The sequence below is a fragment of the Apaloderma vittatum genome, unplaced genomic scaffold (genome assembly GCF_000703405.1).
Source record: "Apaloderma vittatum isolate BGI_N311 unplaced genomic scaffold, ASM70340v1 scaffold16173, whole genome shotgun sequence".
NCBI lineage: Eukaryota > Metazoa > Chordata > Aves > Trogoniformes > Trogonidae > Apaloderma > Apaloderma vittatum.
Genome location: NW_009708777.1, coordinates 12,379 through 35,185, shown reverse-complemented (window position 1 = coordinate 35,185; position 22,807 = coordinate 12,379). Strand labels below are relative to the sequence as shown.

The 22,807-nt window shown below is 40.1% G+C and overlaps 1 protein-coding gene across 1 annotated transcript; it reads right to left on the bottom strand.

Moving 5' to 3' along the window:
- Nucleotides 1–1,662: 1,662 nt before the first annotated feature.
- CCNYL1 (cyclin Y-like 1) lies at nucleotides 1,663–22,746 on the bottom strand (the record flags this gene model as incomplete). The annotated part of the gene is made up of 9 exons (XM_009866683.1): nucleotides 1,663–3,443; nucleotides 6,286–6,448; nucleotides 10,631–10,797; nucleotides 12,938–13,057; nucleotides 15,367–15,418; nucleotides 16,015–16,050; nucleotides 17,565–17,665; nucleotides 20,384–20,418; nucleotides 22,672–22,746. Coding segments are annotated over 9 exons (866 nt in total), but the record flags the coding sequence as incomplete, so codon positions are not given.
- Between the last annotated feature and the right edge of the window lie 61 nt (nucleotides 22,747–22,807).

The following is a 22,807-nucleotide window of genomic DNA, read 5'->3' as shown; positions in this document are numbered from 1 at the left end:
CAGCCCTGCACAAGCTCTTGCCTCAATTGCTTTTCTGCCCTCTTCTACTTGCTCAGGTTATGCCAGACGCCACTACCCTTATCCAGAAGCAATGGCCTTGACATTTATTCCATCCCTGAAGTGCCTGTCCTCTTAACAGCCAAACCCACTCAGAAGTAGTTCTCATAAAATTCCCTTAGAAACAAAATACACAGTCCCCGTACACAAAGGGCTGCAGAAGCCCAAGGCCGTCACGTAGCCCATAAACACATCCCTGACTTCCTGCTCCCGCTGACCGCGAACATTTTTTACGCTCACGTTATTCTTGCTGGGACGTAACAGAGCTATTGTCTCTGCAAACAGCATTTACTGCCAGATGGGGAGTGCTGCCCCAGAACTGAATGCAGGCAGAGGTCACCTCAACAGAGATTAAATATTATTCAGCTGTCGGGTTAAGAAAAACAAGAAAAACATTGAGCCTGTAGGTGGTTGTTCACTCCCGGGAGCAGAGGCGGGTAACAATCTTTGTCATTTCAGTATTCTGACTACGATTGTAATTTTTCTTTTGCTTGAGAAGAGTTCTGCCAACATATTAAAAAATAGTGAGTTACAGGGTATCCCCCCTCCTGCAGTTCATCTTTCAGCAGAGTCACCTAAAGGCACTTCCTTCCGAAACACCATCGTTGCTCTCCCTTTCAAAAGGGAAACGTACAGTTTACTTTTTATTGTCTACCTATGAAATGTGGTAGCTGTGGTTTCCAGAATCTAACTCTTTTAGGGGGACCAGAATGTTAAATGCTTTTGCAATTTTTCCTCTCTTAGGGAGTCGAAGTGTAGTTCAGCCCTGTTTAGCATCTGCTGAATAGATCAAAATCTTACTGACTCTGTGCTCTGGTCTGTACTAGAGAAAAAGCCAGTTAAGGTTTGAGGCAAGATTAACTTTGGAGCAGCAGTTTCCTGCAGGATATACTGCAGAAGGAGCTTCGGCTAAAGTTGCCATTCACCTGCCATCCAGTTCAGCGGGAAAGTCCTCTACCTCATTTAACAAAAACGGTAAAGGACCGCCCCAAGTTTCTGCGGAGCACCTCATACACCAACCACTGTGTGTGCAGAAGCCGTGTGCCAGCGTGCAGCAAAGCGCACCCAGCCCCATCCCACAAAGTCAGAGGCCTCTGGCAGCACTAAGGAAAGAAAAACTCGTTAGCAATTAGGTCACAAGTCAATCCAGGAGTTGGTCACTTGTAGCTTCCGATTTAGCGCTCCTCAAGGGAGGACTTAAAAGCATCAGATCACCTCCAGAGACTGGCCCTACTTAAAGGCCATTAAAGTGCAAGGAAACTGTGAGTAGTTCTTTGAGCAGCCCGAGTTAAACTCTAAATCCAAAGGACATGTGGGAAGAGTCAGGCAGCTACCCAAGGCTCTGCCATGCCTTCGACTGAAGCAGGCTGCCAGGGCCCTGCCCCGCGCCCCCGGCCATGCTGCCTGCGCTTGCCGAATGACCTCTGGTGCCGGCTGCCCAGAGGTTCACTGTGAGGGGCTGGTACTGGAAGTGGAGGGGCTTTAACACGCACCACTGGGCTGCTTCTTTCTTTTTTGATACTTGAGAGAAGCTGCAGAACACCAAATACACATGAGGGGGAATGAAATCAGACAGCTGTACAGAACACACAATTCACCTTTAACTTTAATTAAAATAGAGTTTATTAGCTTTTCTTTTAATACAAACATGAGAAAGGAAAACCACCTGAAGATGTAGCATTATATTCAAAATTGAATTGTGATCCATACCTGAAGTGCCAAGTGCCATGGATTTGGGAGCCAGGGGCTGGCACGCTCGCATACCGCAAAAGGCCGCATGCAGCTTTTGAACAGCTGAGTGCAGCCAGCCTGGGGACCGCACTCAGAGAGCCCCACCCTCAAGGGCAGATGGACTTGCTGTTCAGTCTAAGTTTCTGGGCCTTGGCTGGAAGAGGAAGTGCACAAAACCTGTGCCATTTGGAGGGAGAGCTGCTCCTAGGACAAACCGCCTAGAATCTATTTGGATCCAAGAAGGGAAGATACTACAAAGACTTGTAACAGGAAGAGTCTAATAATACTTATCCTGTTTAGAGTTCAGTTTCAGAGTCTGAAAGTAAGCTCCGTTCCAAAGTCTCAGAAAGAGCAAAACCCAAGCCTCTAGAGCAGTTGCACAAGATAAAATTCACTTTGCAAAAAAAAAAAAAAATTAAAAAAATCGGTTTTATAAAAAGCTTTTTGATAATTCTCAATTGAATACAATATTTTTCAATTTACCTTGTTAGATAGTCCAGGATTCTCAAACTCATTACCGTCTCATTATGAATGTAAATCCCTCCCAGGAAACAAAAACCCAAGGAGAGCCAGATGGATGCACAAGATCAGCTTTAGGAACTCCACTGTACATAGCACAAGAGATCTGCAGTAGAACTCAGAGAAGCAGTGCTGCACACACGCCATTCACCACTGGATTGCTACGCTGTTTGGGATGGTGATGATGTTTCCAGACCAAATTTCTCATTCAATGCCTCAGAAAAATATACAGATCGCATCTCTTCCAGAGCAATACAAGTATTAGAAAATGAGAGAAGCACCATTATTCACAAGAAATGCAGCATGGACCCTAAACATTTTAACAATACATAAAACCGTATCTCTGCCCACAGCCAAAACATTCAAAGTCTTTTTGACAATCTCTACTGGAGTGAAGTTGTGGGCGCAGAGTTGGAATTCCTTCCTGCTGGGCAGCCTCTTGGTTATGAACAGATCACTGATAATAGCAGCTTTTAGTAGCCAAACCAGGGAAAAGCCGTCAACACAGGTCTATGCTACTGTTCTCAGCTTCAGAGTGGCTTTATACTTTAAGAGTGCCATGTTTTGTTTCGTTTTTGTTAACACTGCATCGACCTGAAATACAAATGCAGTGAGACTCTGGACGACAGGAGAGAGGAGGGAAGAACATTGTAACTATAGTCATGTGATTAGTGTTTAAATTCTAAAATTTAAAACTACTTATTATTAAAAACCTCAAGAGTTCACAGCTATAGGCCTACATAGTAAGCAAACATCTGTGGGGGAGAGGAGGAGAGAAGTTTGTTTTTGCACTTCTGGATACATCAGAAAGAAGAGAGTTGATTTGACAAAGGTCTTGTCTTTTGCACCAAGTATGCTCCTCAAGCTCTGGGCTCCCTTGGCTAGTTTACCCTCCTCTCCTCCTCTTGCTGGAAGACACCATCACCGCTGGCTTCTGTGCATGGAGTGGTGGCATTCCTCCGACTCGTAGGGGCGACTTGTATGGATGCTGGTTCATGGTGCTGCACCTTTCTCTCTCCTCAGGAGAGGATGGCATTAGAACGGCGGATACCAACTAAGTTATCAGCACTGAAAGATCGTCTCATAGCAGCTTTTGACAAGTCTTTGTATTTGTCTTCACACAACCGGGAGATAGCCTGGATACCACATTCAGATACAAAATGAAAAGTACACGTTAGAAAAGTCTGAGCGTTTCAAGGAAGCTTTCACAAGTGTAATACCAACAGAGCAGGCACTCGGTAGCAGCGATGCTACTAACGTTTCTAGCTAGAATGAGCGTAGATAAGAACTGCTCTGGAGGGAAAACATTGAAGGGGTCTGTCCCCATGCTAATAAGAACCCTATCCATCAGAAAGTAAGATGAAGGTGAGCAGTGTCTATATCCAGGCACCTTCATTCTTTTACTTAACGGAAAACCTGGATCCATTTCAGACTTACAAGTTTGTGGAACTTATATTCAAAATTGCACCTAGAAGCTAGATCTGGTGCATGTGGCAGCACAGCATTTTTATCTCAACAATACAAAACTTTTCTCTGAGAGAAAAGGTTCAAACTGAAAAGGCTTCTGCACTCCCTCGGGGCACCTTGCCCTTGGCCACTCAATGCAAGTGAGCCTAGGAAACAAAGTTCTACTGGGATGTCTGTTTTGCCTTTACCTTCTCTAAGCCCTTGCTCCCACCACACTCTTCCCAAGATCACTCACACGATCAGGTTCCTGCAGAGGTCCGAAAAGGAGGGCAGTCCACTGCTGGATGTCATGGCAATAGCCAAGGCACTTTACTGCAGCTACTAAATATCAGCATATGTGGACAACTTAGTATTTAACTGTTTTTTCACTCTTTTTGCTTTGCCTCTGCTCTGCTTACCTAGCTAGTCAAATCGCCTGTATTCTGGTGCAGCTCTTACAGTAACAAGCCTGACTTTTTAAATCATAACATGGTTGTCCAGAAAACACTTGTGTGTCCTCCCCTGCAAGACTTGTTTTTGATTGGAGCCTGAGGCATTATCAATGCAAATAAATAAGGATACCTGCAATAAAACGTTGAACTGGATTTCAGCCCTCAACATTTACTTCTATTAATAATTTACCACCTATCACCAGATGAACTTTGAGAGTCCTGCAATCTGCTACAAGCCTACATCTTCCCTTTAAGGCAGCACCTATTCAGCACAGCCCAGTGTTCTGGAAGTTCAAAAGGTGAAAAGCACTCTGAGCATGAATAAACTTCTAAGTGTATTTTAAAATAATTATTTACATTTATTTCTGCCGACCTTCTGGAGGCATGCATTTGGCTCAAGAGTGGCATTCTTTGAGACACTGGCTGCATGAGCTCCCAGTGCAAGACCAGACAGACTCTCCATCCTGTTTTAATGCTAGTACATCAATCATAAAGCAACCTGTGTTGACATATTTAGCCCCAGTCGCCCATATGGTGTAAATCAGTTTTCAGTCCCTGGAATACTAATTCACTGCTTCATACAGGCTCCTATCAACTGTTGTGTGCTTCCAAACAAAAGGCAGAATTACAAGTTTTAGCAAATTGTTTAAATATTTATTGTGTTTTAGAATTGAAAATCAAAATGTCCTGTATACATGCACTAGTAAGTGCATGATGGCAAATCACAGACTGTACTGAAAATTACTCTGGTGTTAAATACTGAGTCCCCAAACGCTAGCAAAGAAGAAACAAAACAGGCTCACAATCTGTAAATCATCCACTTATGCCTGGGCACTGAGTAGTTCAGTAAACAATTTCCTGTGGAATATGAACTGCCCTACAACCACATTTACAATTAGTGACAGTGTTAGCTTAAAGCGCAAGTAACAAGGGTGAGACAAAGCAGAAGAATTGCATTGCTTAACTTTAAATAAAGGAATTCATAGGCATATCATACCTATTATTCCAAGGGACCAGGAGGGATCGCACTTACTCCCAAAATTCAGCCACTTCTGAGACAAAATAAAAAACCGTGGCACTTGGCAGAATTACTGGGGGTGGACAATAGAACAATATAAGCCAAGAATACCATTGCACACCCCTCTTTGAAAGGGGCCAGGGTATCAGTGTACATAGGGCCTGCGGTAGTGCCTTTGTTGAAATGTCAACAAAACAACATGCAGAGTCATCAATTAAACCTGGACAGATGAAAGCTTGCATTGATCCAACGAGAAATTTTGCCTGGGAACACAGGTAATTTAGATATTTTCAAAATGTCTTACATATCTGCAGCAACTAGGAAGACTGACTCTGCAAGAGTTCAAGGTTTTTAAAACAACCCTTCATACTGAAGAAGGCTGCAGGGACTCAGAGAAGGGCAACCTTTCCCATTCTGCAGAAAGGGCCAGTAAATCTGTATTTACACTCCTTTGGACATTCTGAAGGACTCCAAAGAAGCAGCTATTACAAAAGTTTATCTTAGAGCAACATTTCTTTTGGAAAGCCAAGGTTCTAAAAGTTGTGAAAAGAAACGTATTATTTCTGCAGCTGTCCCCAGACAAATGGTTTATTAAACCATGACAGCAGTAAGAGTGCTCCCTCTAAATCTAAAAGCAGCTCTGCAGTGGGATGCAGTGGGAAACCTTCAGCTGGTACTTAGAAAGGTCCGAGTGTGACTGTTTCTAGGTGCTTGGAATACAGGCTGCGACCAAGGAAGGACAGACAATCCATTACATATGACACTAATCCTTTCAGTCTTAAGTAGCCTAGCTGAGCAACAGTTCCCAAAATAACGTGTGTTTTATTCTGCAACGTGCTAGACTTTCATAATCTCTGTCCCTTCATTTCCTCAGAATACTAGCTTAGCCTAGGTATGGTTTTGGAAGTGCTAACTGTAGTTATAAAGGGGTTAAGTTAGCCTGTAATACACTAATCTAAAAGCTTTTTAGTTTTTCTAACTGCCACTTAACATGATTAGCAACAGATGCTCTTACTACATACACAGACAGAGTCCCCTGCTCAGCCAATCTCAGACCATTACCTCCAGTTTCTGTGCTCTCTCTTTACTGAGAGGCTCCAGCAGAAAGCTCAGGTTATTGTCATCTGCTAGGGAGCGAAGATCGAAGTAATATTTGGCGTAAACACTGGCAGGAACATTGATATTAAACTGCAGTAGCTCCAAGAAGTGTCTTTCCATTTCATTCCTAGGAGCCATAAGGGAAAAGAAGACAAAAGAAACAAAGATTGGTTTAGCTGGCTGAAAACACTGAAGAGACCTCAAGCTTGTTTTTAAAACCAGCAACTTTGAAATAGTCATTGAGAGCTCTACATTATTAGTTTCGAGAGACAGGTCATTCACTAGTGCTCAAAACAAGGTGCAGCTTTTGAGTCCTGGCACCTCCGGCTCAGAGAGAAAGGTAGTGCCCTGTCGTGCACTCGCTCGGCTGACCGGGGAGGTTCATTCTTCAGAGTTCCATTAGTGCAGCTGTACAATTCATGTGCCATTCTCACTCTTGTACGGCCCCACACTATAGTGATCAGATGAAAGGAATGATGTATGCTGTTTATTAGCTCTGAAGAACTTGCAGACATTTTCACCAGGCTGATAACAGGAAGGGGGTTTATTGAAGTAGAGGCGGACTAACAAAAGGAGTAGGCAGATCACCACGGCAACAAATGGATCTATGAAGAGCTGCTGCTATTATCTCACAGAAAAAAGCCTCTCGAAGCAACATGGATTCATCTCCAATAAATAAATAAATAAGCAGCATTAGGTGGGAGAAGGAATTTTCTCCTCAATAGCATTAGGCAGGATAACAAAGTACTATGTCAAAGGGCACTGTCCAGTTTTTACTCACTCGTCTATTTTCATGGGGTAAAATACTTGGAGGAAAGTGGGGAGAGCACCAGGACATGAAAAAGGCTGCTTCAGCTACTGTACTGCGGTCAGCTAAATTAGAGATGCTCTACAGGGGAAAAACAATGTTTTACAAATTAACCTGTAAGAACCTGCTGGTATCCAAAGCGAGCAGTTCAGTTAAACACTAACTCAGCAATTGTTTCTACTGGTAGCAGACCTGTCTCAACAAATCTTAGCAGCTGTATAGGCCAAACGCGAATACACCAGAAGAGAAGTTGCACAAGTCCAGTGCCAAGGTTGTTTTTGCTTTTGGGGAGCTTTTACAATGGATGTTTTACTTATTAGAGGGGGGAAACAAATCAAGGATTCATCCAGGTTGTGTCCTGTATGGGATGGCAGGTCTCAATATGAATAGCAGCTTTGTGCTTGTTTCTAGCGTAGTGCACTTGAGTATCATTGAACCTAGTGCCAAAATTAATTTCCTGCTCATATGGTCATAAGCCTATAGAAATGTAAATCAGATAATGTTTTGATGATCAGCTGATCAGAGCTTGATTTACCCCATGAATAAATGCTCTTCACTGTCCCTTTTGTACTTGCTAGGCTAATACATTTTAATGGTGTAAAAATACAATTCTTCATTGGATTAACAAGTCTATTAACAGTGGTTTAAAACCTGGGAAAGGATAATGCCCATGTGTTTTCTGTGCCTTATTTACAAATATATGTAGCCAAAAGAATGAACAGCATGTGTCCCCTTACAAGCAATCATAGCAAGATTAGCAGCTGCACACTTAATTTTTCAGTGATTATGAATTCACTGTCATCAAAGCAAGCAAGTTTTGACAAAGGATGACTTCCAAATATCAATTTATTTTCCTTTGATTTTTTCCCCATTAGAAAAGAGTAAACCAAAACCCAAAAGAAAAACCCCTTTCAGTAAGAAACTCACCTCTCTTTTGGTTAAATAAGAAAGGGCTTGTGATAGAAAAAATACAAATATTCTACCTATGCTGAGCAGGAAGAGAATAAGGCAAATGTACTCATCTGCCAGTCATGAGGCCTGGATCACAAAGCCTTTAACAAACTTTAAACCAGTAGCAGGTTCTGTGGGAGCCACACAGCTCACATGGCTAACAGAGCTGGGAGGTGGGGCTGCCAAACAAGTGTCTTGCAGCAGCAAGGAGAGTGTGTCTGGTAGGTGGTAGGGACAAGGTGTACCTACGCCACCTTCCGAAAAGGTATACACACACAGATTTGCAAATTCGGTGAACTAAACCATATATAAACCCTTTTGCCAGTTCCAGAGTGGTTTAACTCCCATCCTTGGCTTGCAGTGGCTCAAAAAGAGTGTCCATCAGGTTACTGAGATCATTCCAGATATGTAGAGCTAAGAGAAAAATTCACAGAAGTTCATAAATCAAACCTACCACCAGTCTTTGGACACAAGCCTTTACTGCACAGGAATGGCCCACCCAGGGAGCAATACCTGGTAGTCCTGCCAAGCAAGTCTTTAGCTGGTGAGCTGCTGGGGTTTTGGGTGGATTTTTTGGCAGCATCACCACTCATCTCCAACTTTAGAATGCAACCATGCCAACTGTTTTCTCTCAGTAATGCTTGCATTCAGAATACTCACCACCAAGTGACCAGTTTAAGAAATATTGGGACAACTAAAACTGACAATTAACTATAATACAACTACTAATTGAAAGTAGATTTATGAATTTAAAATTCAATTTTGCTGAGTATTTAAAGCAGATTTCCAAGGTCCTGGTTATGGTGATGTTATTCAATTCAGCAGCAGTGAAGTCTGACAAGCTGTAGCAGTGTGGGGCCTGGGACAGACACCCCTGTGCCACTGTCAGAAAGGGGTTGTACAGCTTCTGCCCATACCTACATGCAGTGGTCCAAGTACTTTCAAATTAGATGGAATTACAAAAGTCCCATCTTGAAATTGGAGGTAAAAATAAGCCTAAATTCAGTCTATTTTCCTTACCGCTGTCACTGCTTTGAAAATGTAAGTACAGCCAATTTCAGGAGACCTAGCGTTGGCAACAGAGAATAAACATCCTGCTTGTTACAGGTATTTTCAGTGTTATCAGTTTGATTTGTCCCAAATAGGGCCAGAATAAGAGACATCAAAAAGAGCAAGATGTATACTCCAGCACTCCTAGCATCGCTGACCCCACTTCAGCCATCTCAAAGTTATTTGCAGCAAAGCTTCATGTTCCTCAGACAGGAGAGCACTCTGAGCCAGGCTGAGTGAAGATGTACGTTGTATAAAATCACTAATTATGCTTTCCCAAAAGCAGGGCTGGCACAGCCTTGTATTTGGAGACAATTTGGAGTCTGTAAAAAACAAGGTACTATGTTGTTCTTTGCCATGTGAAATAACTTGAATAGCAAAAACTGTTCTGGTAGAGGTAAGTTCTCTGTTTTTAGAAATGCTGTCCCACACCTAAAAGGAAGAAAATTGGATATTCCTTCTCTTAAAGAGTCCCAGATAAATAATTATTTACTGTATTTTAAACATCAGCTTTAGGCTGAATCCAGGGAAGAGAGCTCGGGGCAAGAACAGACTCTCATACACAGGTAGCCTCTCAGTGCTGCATGCAAATGTCCACCACCTCAGTCTGGCTCCAGTACTAGAGTAGACTGCTCCTGCACTGGCCTGGACACAGCTCAATTACAGCACCACAGGGCTTTAAAACTCACACTCGTGTAAAGCATGTCAAGAAGTTTATTAAGGCTAGAAAGCTGATACCAAGCTAGCCATCCAGTATTTATACCCCTGCAATAATAAGGGAAACAGGGGAAGAAGCTGGCAAACAGAATTAAAGCAATGATGTTGACATCTCAAAGCTCTCAGAGACAGAATTTTGTGAGAAGGAATTTAACAGAACATCTAATGGGCCAAACGCACTCCACGTAAATGTGCCTCCAGCCCATAGGATGAGCCTGGAGTCAAAGGATCAACAACCTGTGAAACTGCAGATATCACAGGGCTGAAAGCTGAGTCTGCCAAGAAAAGACAACAGATTAAACTTTCTGAAAAACTGAAATCTACATCTGAGACAAGAATATATACAAAGAACAGCCTTACACAAACAAGCAGTAGTACGATTGAGGGTTTTGTTCTGAGCACTGAAGGAAAGTCTAAGAACTCACCCAAAGAGGCTGTGCTGTAGCAGTAGCCGGGTGTAACACATACAACCACAGATACCAACACAAATGACACCCGTCTGCCAGCACCAGCAGCTAGGAATTCAGACCTTGAAATACTCACCCAAGTAATTAGAAATATTAATACAGATTTGTCTCAAAGTAAGATTACCCAAAGTTTCCTAGATTTAAAAAGGGAATGAGGCCAGACAGGAGATACACACCATGTACATATATCATAGTACCACAGACAGACATTTTTTCAGTATGATCACAAAAATTGCTACTCAAAAACAACCCCACTAATCAAACAACCTCCCTCAAAAACCCAACAAGTGCAGATTAGCCAAACCTTGCAACTTACATGTCCTCAACAGTAATGTCTTTCAGTATTTGGCAATAATCCACATTCCACACAGCCTGATCATCCCAGACTTTAGAAGCCAGCAAAATAGCTCCTAGGACTATCCTCTTCCAGTTACTAGGACATATGTCAATCTCTGCATAGGTTAAAAGCCTTTCCAAATAAACCTATAAAAAGAAGAAGAAAAAAACCCACAACCTGTTTTATGTGCATAATTAGGACCTGAAGCCATAGTTCCGAACAGTAAGCATGTCAGTCCAATACAATTATTTTATCCCATTTACCATTACGTGCATCAAAGAAAGACTTAGTAGTTACTACTTATACTTTAGAATCTAAGCTTTCAGGAGCTACAGGTTCTATTTTTTTATTCTAACACTAGATCACCACAGTATATAATAAAGACACAGAAGAATCAGTTCTGTGCAATAAAGACACGGAAGAATCAGTTCTGTGCAATGAAGGCTGCTGTTTCAGGGAGACACTGCTGGAGTTCTTTCTGTCATGAGGTCACACAGCCACTGACAGGTTCTCGTTAGGGCCTATCTGGGATAGTAAATCACTCAACATCACACCAGCCTTTCACCACCTTAAGGTTCAGCACTTGTAGCTTAACAGGAAGCGCTAAAACCTGCACTAGGATCTCTAGTCATGGGATGGAGATGCATTAATTGCTATTGTTGCACAATGAAAGGCATAGTGCTATTTCTACTTTACCCTGTAAAGAACAGACTTCATCATACTCCTCTGCTTTCACCTACATCACCACCTGCTCAGATACCCAAGTCCAAAGGTATGCCTTTGTCTTCTACTCATTCCTCCCATGGAATCTTAAATCAGCTCAAAGATGTTGAATCCGTCCCTTTCTGAAAAGTTTTCTGCTATTTCACACTGCTACAAGGATCCATGTACAAAGTAATTTACGCTTTCAAATTTGAATATAGATTGTTTTTAATGTTCTAGTCCCTAAACTAAGCCCAAGGTCCTAATTAACCCTCAGATAAACTAGCGGGTGCTGGAAGCTGTTGCACAGGTCCAAGCGCAGGATCAGTTGTTATTACTGGGGCCTTCCCACACTGTGTTCCCATCCTTTGCTTGTAGCCTTCAAGCGGACTGAAGGTGTTCCTATAATAACAGAGCCATCTAGCGGTAAAATCCACTTTAAAAACTAATGATGTTTTGTAAAGAATTCAGCTGGCTAGACTGCCAGGGGTTAGCTGTCATCTTGTTCCACCAAAATTCCTTGTGTGTCTTTGGAAAAGCAAAAAAAACTCAAACTACTTTCAGAGTTCCAACAGCTCTAACTATCTGGCCTTTTTTATTATTTATTTCCTTATTAAGAGAGTCCTTCAAGCTGAGTTTGCTTAATGCCACATATTTTCTTCTTTCCCTTTATATATATATATATATATATGTATATGCATGCACATGTGTGTATAAATAATCAGCATCGTCAAAATTTTATATCCATCTTGCTTTCTGAAATACAACAACAAACCATAATGAGATTTTCTTACTATTGTTCTTAAGTTCCAAGTACCTCCATATCAGCTGGGGAAAAGAAGTTGTAGGCTCTTTGGTTTAATTAAAAAAAAAAAGAAAGTTTGGTAGATAGGTGGCAATGACTGAAGGACATCATAATGAGAAAGTTAATCTCCTGGACTTCCTACAGTATTGATGCTTGACCACTTAGGTGGTATTACTTGCACTGTTCTGGCTAATATCAGAGAATCATAGAATGGCCTAGGCTGGAAGGGACCTTAGAGATCATTTAATACAACCTCCCTGTCATGGGCAGGGATGCCTCTCAACTAGATCAGGCAACACATGGGGACCGAACAGGGACTGAACCCGTGACCTTGGGGTTATCAGCACCACGCCCTAATTGACTGAGCTAACCAGCCCCTTAATAAGAACTCCAGCACTCAATTTCCCCTCTATACAAGCGAAATTAAAGATGTCTTTGTGTTCAATCTTTTTATACTCTACTGTTGACAGTGTCCCACTGTTACGCCTTTCTCAGGCTTCTTCAGCACATTATATATTACGAAACAAACAACATTTGATTGAACAAGTAATCAAGTATTACATATTCATATAAAGAAAAGGTAAGTTCATTTTTAATGAACCACTTCTGTGACTACTTAGAAATCTTCTCTGACAAACTTACTCACAGAGTGTCTTCATTATTAACCCAGGTTTCATGAGATACTGTAACTACTTAAATGTCAGTTCAACCAAGTTCATTCATTGAGGGCAGACAAAGTCTTCCGAAAGCTCAAGTTTCAGTAAACAGGCATCTCTTACCAGTGTCACTATTGCACATTCAGCTGTCAGCTGTGCAGCACTGAAAAGTGTCCGAACAAACCGGTAGATGTGCTTGTGATCAGGGTCATGCTTGTAGTAGTCATCTGGAACTTCTTCCCGCTGAAAGAAAGTTGTCTGAATTACTGAAAATCTGTCATACTGACTTTAAAGAACTGCAACACCTGACTGTCACAGAGAGAACAAAATTATATACTGAAAGAAGCAAGCAGCTTTGCAGTATTATGAATATTCCAGGCAAAACACAATAGCATTAGCAGCTATCTTGGTTTTGAACACTTTTTCTGATCTCTCAGGCTAAGGGGAAAGAGCATGAACTGCCATACCATTATTACGGGTGCTAACTATTGTCCATGGAACATTTCACAGACAGAGAAAGACTTCAAGGGGAAGGCGAAAAAAAAAAAGCTAAACTGTTTCTAAACACAGGGGAGAAGAAAAGCATAGAAATAAACAGTCCATAAAAGTAATCCTAAAAGGAGTGTTTGAGAATTCCGGCTCTATCTCTTCAGACACTCTGATATTTGGCACTTTTCCTGGAGTGATGAAACTTGAAGAGCTCCAACTTTACACACTGGTTCTGCAAGACTGTACTGAGTACGTTTCCATCTGCAGTCCAAGTTAGACCTTTAGTACAGTAAAGACAGCAGATGGAAACAGCAGAGCTGCTCAACATAAAACAAGCAAAGCAGCAAGCTTATCCACATCATTTTGTAGTTTAAAATAGCCAGGGAGGTAACAGCATCAAGTAAAACGAAGAGTTAACTTTGTACTCTCCACAGAGCCTTCTAATACACCACTAACCAATGAAGGTTACCTCTTCACGTTGGGCACACACCATTAGGAATAAGCACAATCCCCTTGCATAATTCCTGCACTATGAGCAGTACAAAGGCACATCTAAAAGTACATTTTTGTTGACTGGAACTGAAGAGGAAATGACCGAGACTGCTATTTGTGACTAAGCCCTGTGATACTGGTACCGATGCCCTGTGATATTTCTTACTTCTCCTATTAGGGTCAACAGAGCCTGGATTTGGACTCCTTGTGACTGAATCTTTAGAGGACAAGGTGTTCAGAGATTTCTTCCAGCTAATTAACCTTCTTAAAGGAACACTAGGTACACAGCAAAACCCCATTGCTACAGAAGCTAACAAGCCATTTGTATCTTTCCCCTCAGAAGTATGACATACAGCCATTACTATATTTGGCTGTATACTGCAGTAAAATAGAAAAGACCTTTAAGCGTTCGCTAAAGGACACAACAATTTTCCTCTATTCACACTCATTAAATACAAGGTAGGCCATATAAAAGGATCAAAAGATGTCAGATTGCTAAGCAAAGAAAAGAAATTGTCTGATGAAGTGGAGTTCATCTCACGTAAGTAATTTTCAACATGTAACAACAGATTCAGGCAGTTAAAACAGCTTTGGATCAGACTTTTCTCTTGAAGGGCCACAGTTCATACAAGAATTTTTTTTATGCAACTCTTCTCCTGAAGTTGATTATTTCTATTGACTAAAGCATTGTATTTATTCAAGTGTACAATTCCTAGCACAATGGGTCATACTTACAGAGGAAACCCTAAAAAAGTTAAAGTATTTTTTTGTACATTAAAAATTGTTTATTAACAAGCCAAATCAGTAAGGCAAATTAAGATGCATTCACTCGGGTAAGTCTCAGAGCAAACTGAATTTTTAAAGCCACTAGAGCTTTGCTAAATTAATTTCAAATTAAATACAAAGGAAGTGGTTCTGTTGGACAGTCATTAAGCTACTAGTCCTCAAACCGGACAAAAAAAGCACATGGTCCACCCCTGAGCTTGCCCGTACCACGAGGTTTTGCATCTTAAAGATTGTCTAAAAATGTATCCGGACCAGCCACATTAAAATCACATACTGAATGCTTCTAGCTGATAATACAAGCATTAAGAATTTTTGCTTTCAAATTTTGCCTTTCTGTTTTGTTTTTTTTAAAGAACAAACTCACTGTGTGATGCTTCATGTATTACTTTCTCCTGTTCGCAGTAATTTAAAAGGTTAGGCACATATCTACTAACCATGTCTTCCTAATAAAGATTTTTAATTAAAGTAGTGTTAAAGAGAGGAAGAAAGAAGTCAGACAAAAAAGTCTGGATATGAAATATGCAAGAATCAGCAGGTGCTTACTTTCTCTCTATATTCAAAGCACAGAAAACCAAACATACTTCGTAACATTTGGAAAGACTGTTTACGATCTAGGTGACACCAAAAGCCCAGAGGACACTGTTTGGACTGGTTTTTATACATAAAGATACAATTTAAAATCAGTTTGCTTGTGACTTGATATTAGGACTTATACAACACAATTAAGATGTTAAATAGAATACATATACTGATACACATTCAGAGGATCAAAAAGTTACACTTACTGTGAGAGGATGAGATTTTTCATCAAAAATATCCAACGACCTGTCAGAATCTCTACAAAGTAAAAACATCTGGTTTAGCAACAGGAATGAATTGACAATATTATGTTCCCCTAAAGAGTATTATTCATTAAAGAGGATAAAGGGACATAATTTATAGTTCAGCTTTTCCTAGAATATGGTATGAGGTTATATTGTATTTTCGTGAAGTATTTAACAATGAGATCTTACAATTGAGTATTTAAAAAACGAAACAATTAATTGTATCCGTGTTCTCATGCTTTGTACAGTTCTCTCTTAAAATGTGAAACTGTGTCATTAAAAAAATTTATTTCAAAAAGGCAGCTGTAATTTTGAAGCAGACGCTGTAACTAGCTATAATGGCACGGGTTATTTGTACATGTGACAGAGCATTTCTTCACCCATCAACACTAATCTCAACCTCTGTATTCAGAAAAAAGCTAAACAAAGTCAAAAGACTGATTTGTGGCTAGTTAAGTGTGGTTTTCTCGCCTCATTTTGACTTTTTTTGCTTCAACGAAGCATGTGTCCTTCCCCTTAAGTTATACTAGCCATTACTGAAGTGACCAAGACCACATCCATGGCTCAAAAAGAAAGTTGTTATATTTCAACAAAAACAAGTTTACTCACCTGTTCTTTATATGGTAGAATATTGCTAATGTTACACTAAAAAAAAAAGAGAAAGGAAAAAGAAAAGACTTTACAGAAAGCATATTCTGTGCACACTATTTCACTGCAAAAGCTGTTGTTCAGGGCAAAAGGTTTAGAATCCATTATGAATTGGCTTCCCCTCACATTCTCAAGTACTCAAAATCTCATTTCTGATGTTTACATGCGTAAACAGAAACTGCCCAAATCAAATTTGCTAGCCAAACTACTTTTACATTCATTGCAAAGACATTTGTGCCACAAAACAAATGTTTTGCCACATTTTAAACACACACCTTCATTGTCTGATTAGGTGACCTTTATTGAATTTTGGACTATTCACAACTAAAATATAATAAATATTCTACCTGATGCTACAAATACTGTTGTAGAGGTTCTGCTGATGTTTTAACACTGCATCTCTGGATGTCTACTTTAGAATCTGTCTAAAAAAAGAAAACGATAAAGATGATACTGTGCTAGCATAACCCAAAAAGGGGGCAAGATCTGTGTCTCTGCTGAGTCAAGTAAGACAATAGTTTTCATATTGACATTCACCTACTGTGGCCAAATTTCAGATACTGTACCGGCAGTGACAAGAGGAACGCTGCCGTCACAGAAATCCACCACGGACGAGATCTGATCTGTTGCCAGCTATATGGCACTTCAAAATAGCACAAGCACCATCTTTTAGGTTCTTTCTTCTCTAGAAAAGGAGTAGTCATTTGCTACATACCTTTCTCTGACACCAAATTTTAAAGCAATAAATCAACTTGGACATTTCCACACTCTCCTAATCTGATAAAACAGTAAAGCCTTCTGGGCCTGAAGCTACTTTGCGTTCCTTTCCCTTCAAGCACAGTAAAACTCTCTCCTCAGCTCTCAGTTGGCATTGTCTAAGCACACAGGACTGTCTCTGTGGTATCCAGAACAACGGGTCAAACACCTCCATTGGAGAACCAAGAAGATTAAATCATTATCAAATTCATCGACCTAAAATAATAATATATGAAGAAATAGCAGAAAGGCTAGCACTAATACCAAAGCCAGCAACATACTGTTATCCACAACTAGAGGGCAGACTAATACCATTGGGAAGTAGCAAACACAGTCCTGCAAACTTTTCCTGAAACTCCACACAAAATCCATTTCAAGTATACCAGATCAGGAGTTTCTGCATTTGGTGTTCAATGTGAGCCTTTGAGCTCCCAACCCCAACACACTTTCAGACGCAAAACACTGACACACCTGTGCACTTGAGAATCTGAGGCAGTAGAGAGTAGCTACTCTGAAATACAACAGTACATTAGTTCTATTAAAAAAAATTAAAATAATAAATGCTAGCTTCAGTAGTCATAGTTAACCAAGCTAACCAGACCTCTACACCCCTTGCATGACCAACCTGAATAAGCAGCACTGTGCTCCTCTCAGTCAAGTGTGTGGCTGGCTTTGCAACAGACACGATAACCACAAAATCCTAAATAAACCTTACAGTGCTACCAAGTCCCTTGTTGAAGACAAATGGTTCTTACCACTTTATTGTGCTTCTAAGGTTAGGCTGACTGACGGTGCTGTCATCTATAAATATTGTTGAGCATGAGCTGTATTTTTTCGTAAGCTGCCCAGGAGAAACCTTAGGGAAAGGGAAAAAAAAAAAAGCTTTGGTTTACTACACTGAATACTGGCTTTACACCTCAAACAGTTACTGCAGAGGAGATCTTTGTAGAGGATTGCTCTTGCTACTTAAGCTATGACGTTCCTGAGGATACCCTCTGTGTAAGAAAGGTTTATAAATCATCCTTTGTAATATACAACATCATGTTTTTAGGTAAGTAATTTTCAGCAGATTTTTTTCCTGCATCTAAAGCAGCAAGTCCTCTGATTTTCTCAGTTCTCCATTCCATCCTTGATAATTTGGGTCTCAGTCTTCTCTCTCTGTGATGTACTTCATTATTTTCCCCTGTAATTCCATAATCACTTTCTCTCTTCTCTTACATCCTATACCTTTACATCTTTTGGTTATCCAGTATCACTCCTTGTAAAAACAGTTTTGCATTTGGGGTTTTGTCTTGTTATATTTTAGAAAAAGATTAAGAAATGCCTCATGACATTGCTCACTTCACTCATGTCTTGTTTAGCACCTGGAATCTGGAGATAAAGCACTACTATTACCCTTACTTTTACCATTTAGAGCTAGCAATCTGTCCCATCATCTACCCTAATCCTGCAGATTTTGTACTGTAAGAAATCTTCCTATATACTATTACCAGGCTCACCTGAGCACTTCTAGAGAACGCCTTGCACCAGAGCTAGGATGTCATAATTGAAGGAGAAGTTTTAATCAAACAGCTCAAGATTTATTAATTTTTGCCATAATGTTTTTAAACATCTTGTCTAAAAACTTGAAAATCTTCCATATGAAAATGTTGTCACCCAATAGCTGCCTGGGAATATCTCCCATTCCAGTTGAAGTTTCCCACCAAAAACAGTCCAATCACACCTCACCTTGGTGTTGGCAAACTAGATTTGTAACTCTAACTGGAAAAAAAGAAAAAAAAACCAAACCAAAAACACTCCACAAAAACACCGCCCATATCATACCAAATTCAATTATTTGAAATATCATTATCTGTAGACATTTATGCTAGACAGTATTTTTTAAGCTTTGCAATAATAATTTCCATTCTTAGCTTTACTAGTCAATAATTTTGTATCCACCTATTAATAATATTGCATATTTTGTGGTCTTCATTGGTGTCAAAACCAATTACAGCAGGATGACCATGAGGCAGCAATGTGCCCTCGTGGCCAAGAAGGCATCCTGGGGTGTATTAGAAGGGGAGTAGCTAGTAGGTCGAGAGAGATCCTCCTGCCCCTCTACTCTGCCCTGGTGAGGCCACATCTGGAATGTTGTGTCCAGTTCTGGGCCCCTCAGCTCAGGAAGGACAGGGAACTGCTGGAGAGAGCCCAGTGCAGCCACAGAGATGATGAAGGGAGTGGAACATCTGCCTTATGAGGAGAGGCTGAAGGAGCTGAGTCTCTTTAGCTTGGAGGAGACTGAGGGGCGACCTCATGAACGTTTATAAATGTGTAAAGGGTGAGTGTCAGGAGGACAGAGCCAGGCTCTTCTCAGTGATGTCCAATGATAGGACAAGGGGCAATGGGTGCAAGCTGCAGCACAGGAGGTTCCACAAAAATAGGAGGAAAAACTTTTCCCTGTGAGGGTGACAGAGCCCTGGCACAGGCTGCCCAGGGAGGTTGTGGAGTCTCCTTCTCTGGAGACATTCAAAACCCACCTGGGTGCACTCCTGTGTGACCTACTCTAAGAAGTCCAAACCTATCCAAACCAAATCCAGATGATCTTTTGAGGTCCCTTCCAACCCCTAACATTCTGTGATTCTGAGAATATTTGCAGAAAAAGCTTAGACCATATCTTCAGAATTTAAGATTAAGGTATTATCATTTGTTTATCATGCTACTAATGATGTTTATTCCTCATTCTCTTTTCACACTGGATACATTCCTTACAGTGAATCCTGTCATGATGCTCAAATGTCAAGTCATTTAACAGTTGTCATTTCAGCTGAGAAATTAATCCAGTTTTATTTCTATTAAAAAATAAATGTAGGCAGTTTGACTTTCATTTTCTCCTCTACTGTTCTGAAATGCTCAAGATTGATTTAACAAAACACTCCATTCTTCTTTTGACATCAGCCTTTCTATGCTCTGTGATACTGTGCCTGTTCAATTTCTAAAGGTAGGCAAAGATAGAATCATAGAATCATAGAACAATTCAGGTTGGAAAAGACCCTTGGGATCACTGAGTCCAACCATTATCCCTGCACTACAAGTTCACCCCTAAACCATATCACCCAACACCACATCTAAGCGACACTTAAACACATTCAGGGATGGCAATTCAGTCACCTCCCTAGGCAGTCTATCCCAGTGTCTGACCACTCTTTCTGTGAAGAATTTCTTCCTAATATCCAGCCTAAACTTGCCCTGTTGCAACCTGCAACCATTACCCCTGGTTCTGTCCCTAATTACTTGTGAGAAGAGACCAGCACCAACCTCTCTACAATGTCCTTTCAAGTAACTGTAGAGCATGATGAGCTGCCCCCTCAGCCTCCTCTTCGTCAAACTGAAGAGTCTCAGCTCCACCAATCGCTCCTCCTAAGATCTATTCTCCAGGCCCTTCACCAGCTTCAGTTCAGTTTCATCTGCTATGGAGGATTTGGAACATGTGTAGGACTATATTCCTAGAATTACTACAGTTGTTTCTTGAATTTGTCTTTGTTCCAATATGCCAATTTATCTAGACAACACACTAAGAATTTATTTTACTTACATGATTGATGTGGTTACTCTTCCTCTTCTCTCGCACTATAAAGAGGGAGAATGAATGTGAGCAGAAAGGTTTCTAAAATACAATCCCAATTCACATTCAATAAAGTAATTCTATTAACATAGTCTTCTGAAGCACATGAGTGTTAAAAAATTCAAATTTGATTTTAGGTGTGTGGAAAACTGCTTTGAGGAGAAAACATTGAGTTTTATCAAGCTAGTAAACTATATACACTACTTTCAGCTATCCACATGTGCATTTAGGAACTACTACCACCCACGGCAGTATAGGAAAAATGTCTCAACTATGAAAAGATGCTGTGCATCTCTGCATCAGTAAAAACTGGATAATGTCACATAGTTCAAATGGACAATGTCCAACTTCTAACAGCAACCACTTAGCAATCAAAAGTAAAAACACCACACAGTGAACCTGCCAAAGACACACAAGGAAGAATTACATATGTGTTCTCACTTCTCCTCTTAGACAGCAGAAGGTAAGAAGGTATTTTATTATACAGAAGATGCTGGTCCAAGCTATGCCTATCTATCATATAACTGCAATCATATTATTTGATCATTTTAAACTGTGTCAGTCTTTCAAAAAAAAAAAAAAAGTTAAGATTAACTTCCAGCTGTAACAGTAGCTGTAGAATAGTAGCATTAAAGGAGAGCTGAGAGCTGCATACATGCAGAAAGCTATACGGATGCAACCAGACCAGATAGGTGATTTCTCCAAAGTTTTGACCTCAGATCATTACCTGCAGGACATATTCTCTTACGTATTTAAAAGATTTAACATTTGGAAGAAAGTACTGAAAACTTTTTGGCCTTTTGGCATAAATCAAAGCAAAATGCTGATAACATCTCAGTGAGAGAGACCTTACAGATATTAATTCTACTAGTTCTGTGGAAGGTTAGCTGAGGAAGAACTTGTGAAACTAGAAAATTAATTCTCTTGCCTGACTTGTCCATAGAAATACTCTGTAAAAATCAATTCATCCAGCTGATACAAACTTCAGAGAATAGTTTAATAGTTACTATCTCAACTAGGAGACCATTTTCCTACACGAACACAAGTGTATACATTTCAATAAATTATATTTGAAGAACATCAAATAATGTTTAAAAGCAATACTATACCTAACAAGGATGTTCATGTAGTCTGAACATTATTTGCAGCAAGGTTGAAAGGCTACACAGTGAAGCTGCACTACAACACTGAAGACCTATGTCAACGTGCTACCTGCAAGTTAAGCAGCACTCATCTGAAAGGTGTTTGAAATGGGCAGGTCAGATCCTCTGCTTGTCTGAAGACTGACCTTAGAGGCCTCGAGAAGAGAGGTTGATCTTCCCTTGGGATCACCCCTGCTGTAGAATTACGCTAGTGCCTCTTTCCACTGCTCACAAATTATTTGAGCTTTGTGAAGTTGATACAACAGATACAATTGCCATAAGACTCTGAACAGCAGGACTGCAACTGACAGACCTGTCAAAATAATTCTACTTTTCTGTGGCAAAGCTATGTCAAGGTAGAAGACACACTGCAGCTTTCCATCAACACCTCCAAACTCGAGTGTAACACTGTCTTAGAAAAAAGTGTTTTGAACAAGAATCCACTATAAAAGGAAGAGAAGCATTTTTAAAAGAATATCTTTCTTAGTTCCAACTTCAAAACTTATGATAATAATTCTTTTTTATTTGTGAAATATGGAAATGCCTCCACTTTTAAACAGTATTTTGGAATATGCAAGCTACAGTAATTGTTCAAAATTGACTTTATTAATTAAAAAGGGATTTGAAAAGAAAATCCCAACATAATCATGTAATTAAAACCAGGATTCAAGAATAATTATGCTACTAAAGTTATCAATACAGTTTAAAATAACATATTCAAAAGCAACTAATATAGACTGATGGCTTAGGCTTATTATTTCTTACAGAAAACTGTCCTTATTTTTTTAATTTAAAACAATTTTTAAACAGTTCTTGGTTGTAAAAAACCCACTACTGCCTGAAGCTTGAAGTAGTGAATAAAGCCCTGCTCCCTCAAACTACTAGGATCCACACTCTGAAATCTCCTGCTATTTAAGTGTTTAGACAAACAAGTGATTTTAAGTGTTAAGTAAACCAGTCCATGATCATATTTCTGTGTCTGCATGTAAATTATTAATCCATACGCTTGGAAAGAATTAAAGCAATTTAAATGTTCTTAATCTGTACAATTAAAAATGGCATTTATTTTTCCATTTTTTCTCCCACCTTTTTTAAATTGGAAAAATCATAGCTTACCATCTGTTTGAGACTTGCTCAGGAAAATTGTGCTTGCTCTGGGATGATCCGATGGATTAGATTCCAAGGCTAAATCTGTCAAAAAAAAGGAGAGACCTTTAATAGAAGAGAACTGCAACGATTCCCACCCAGCCTT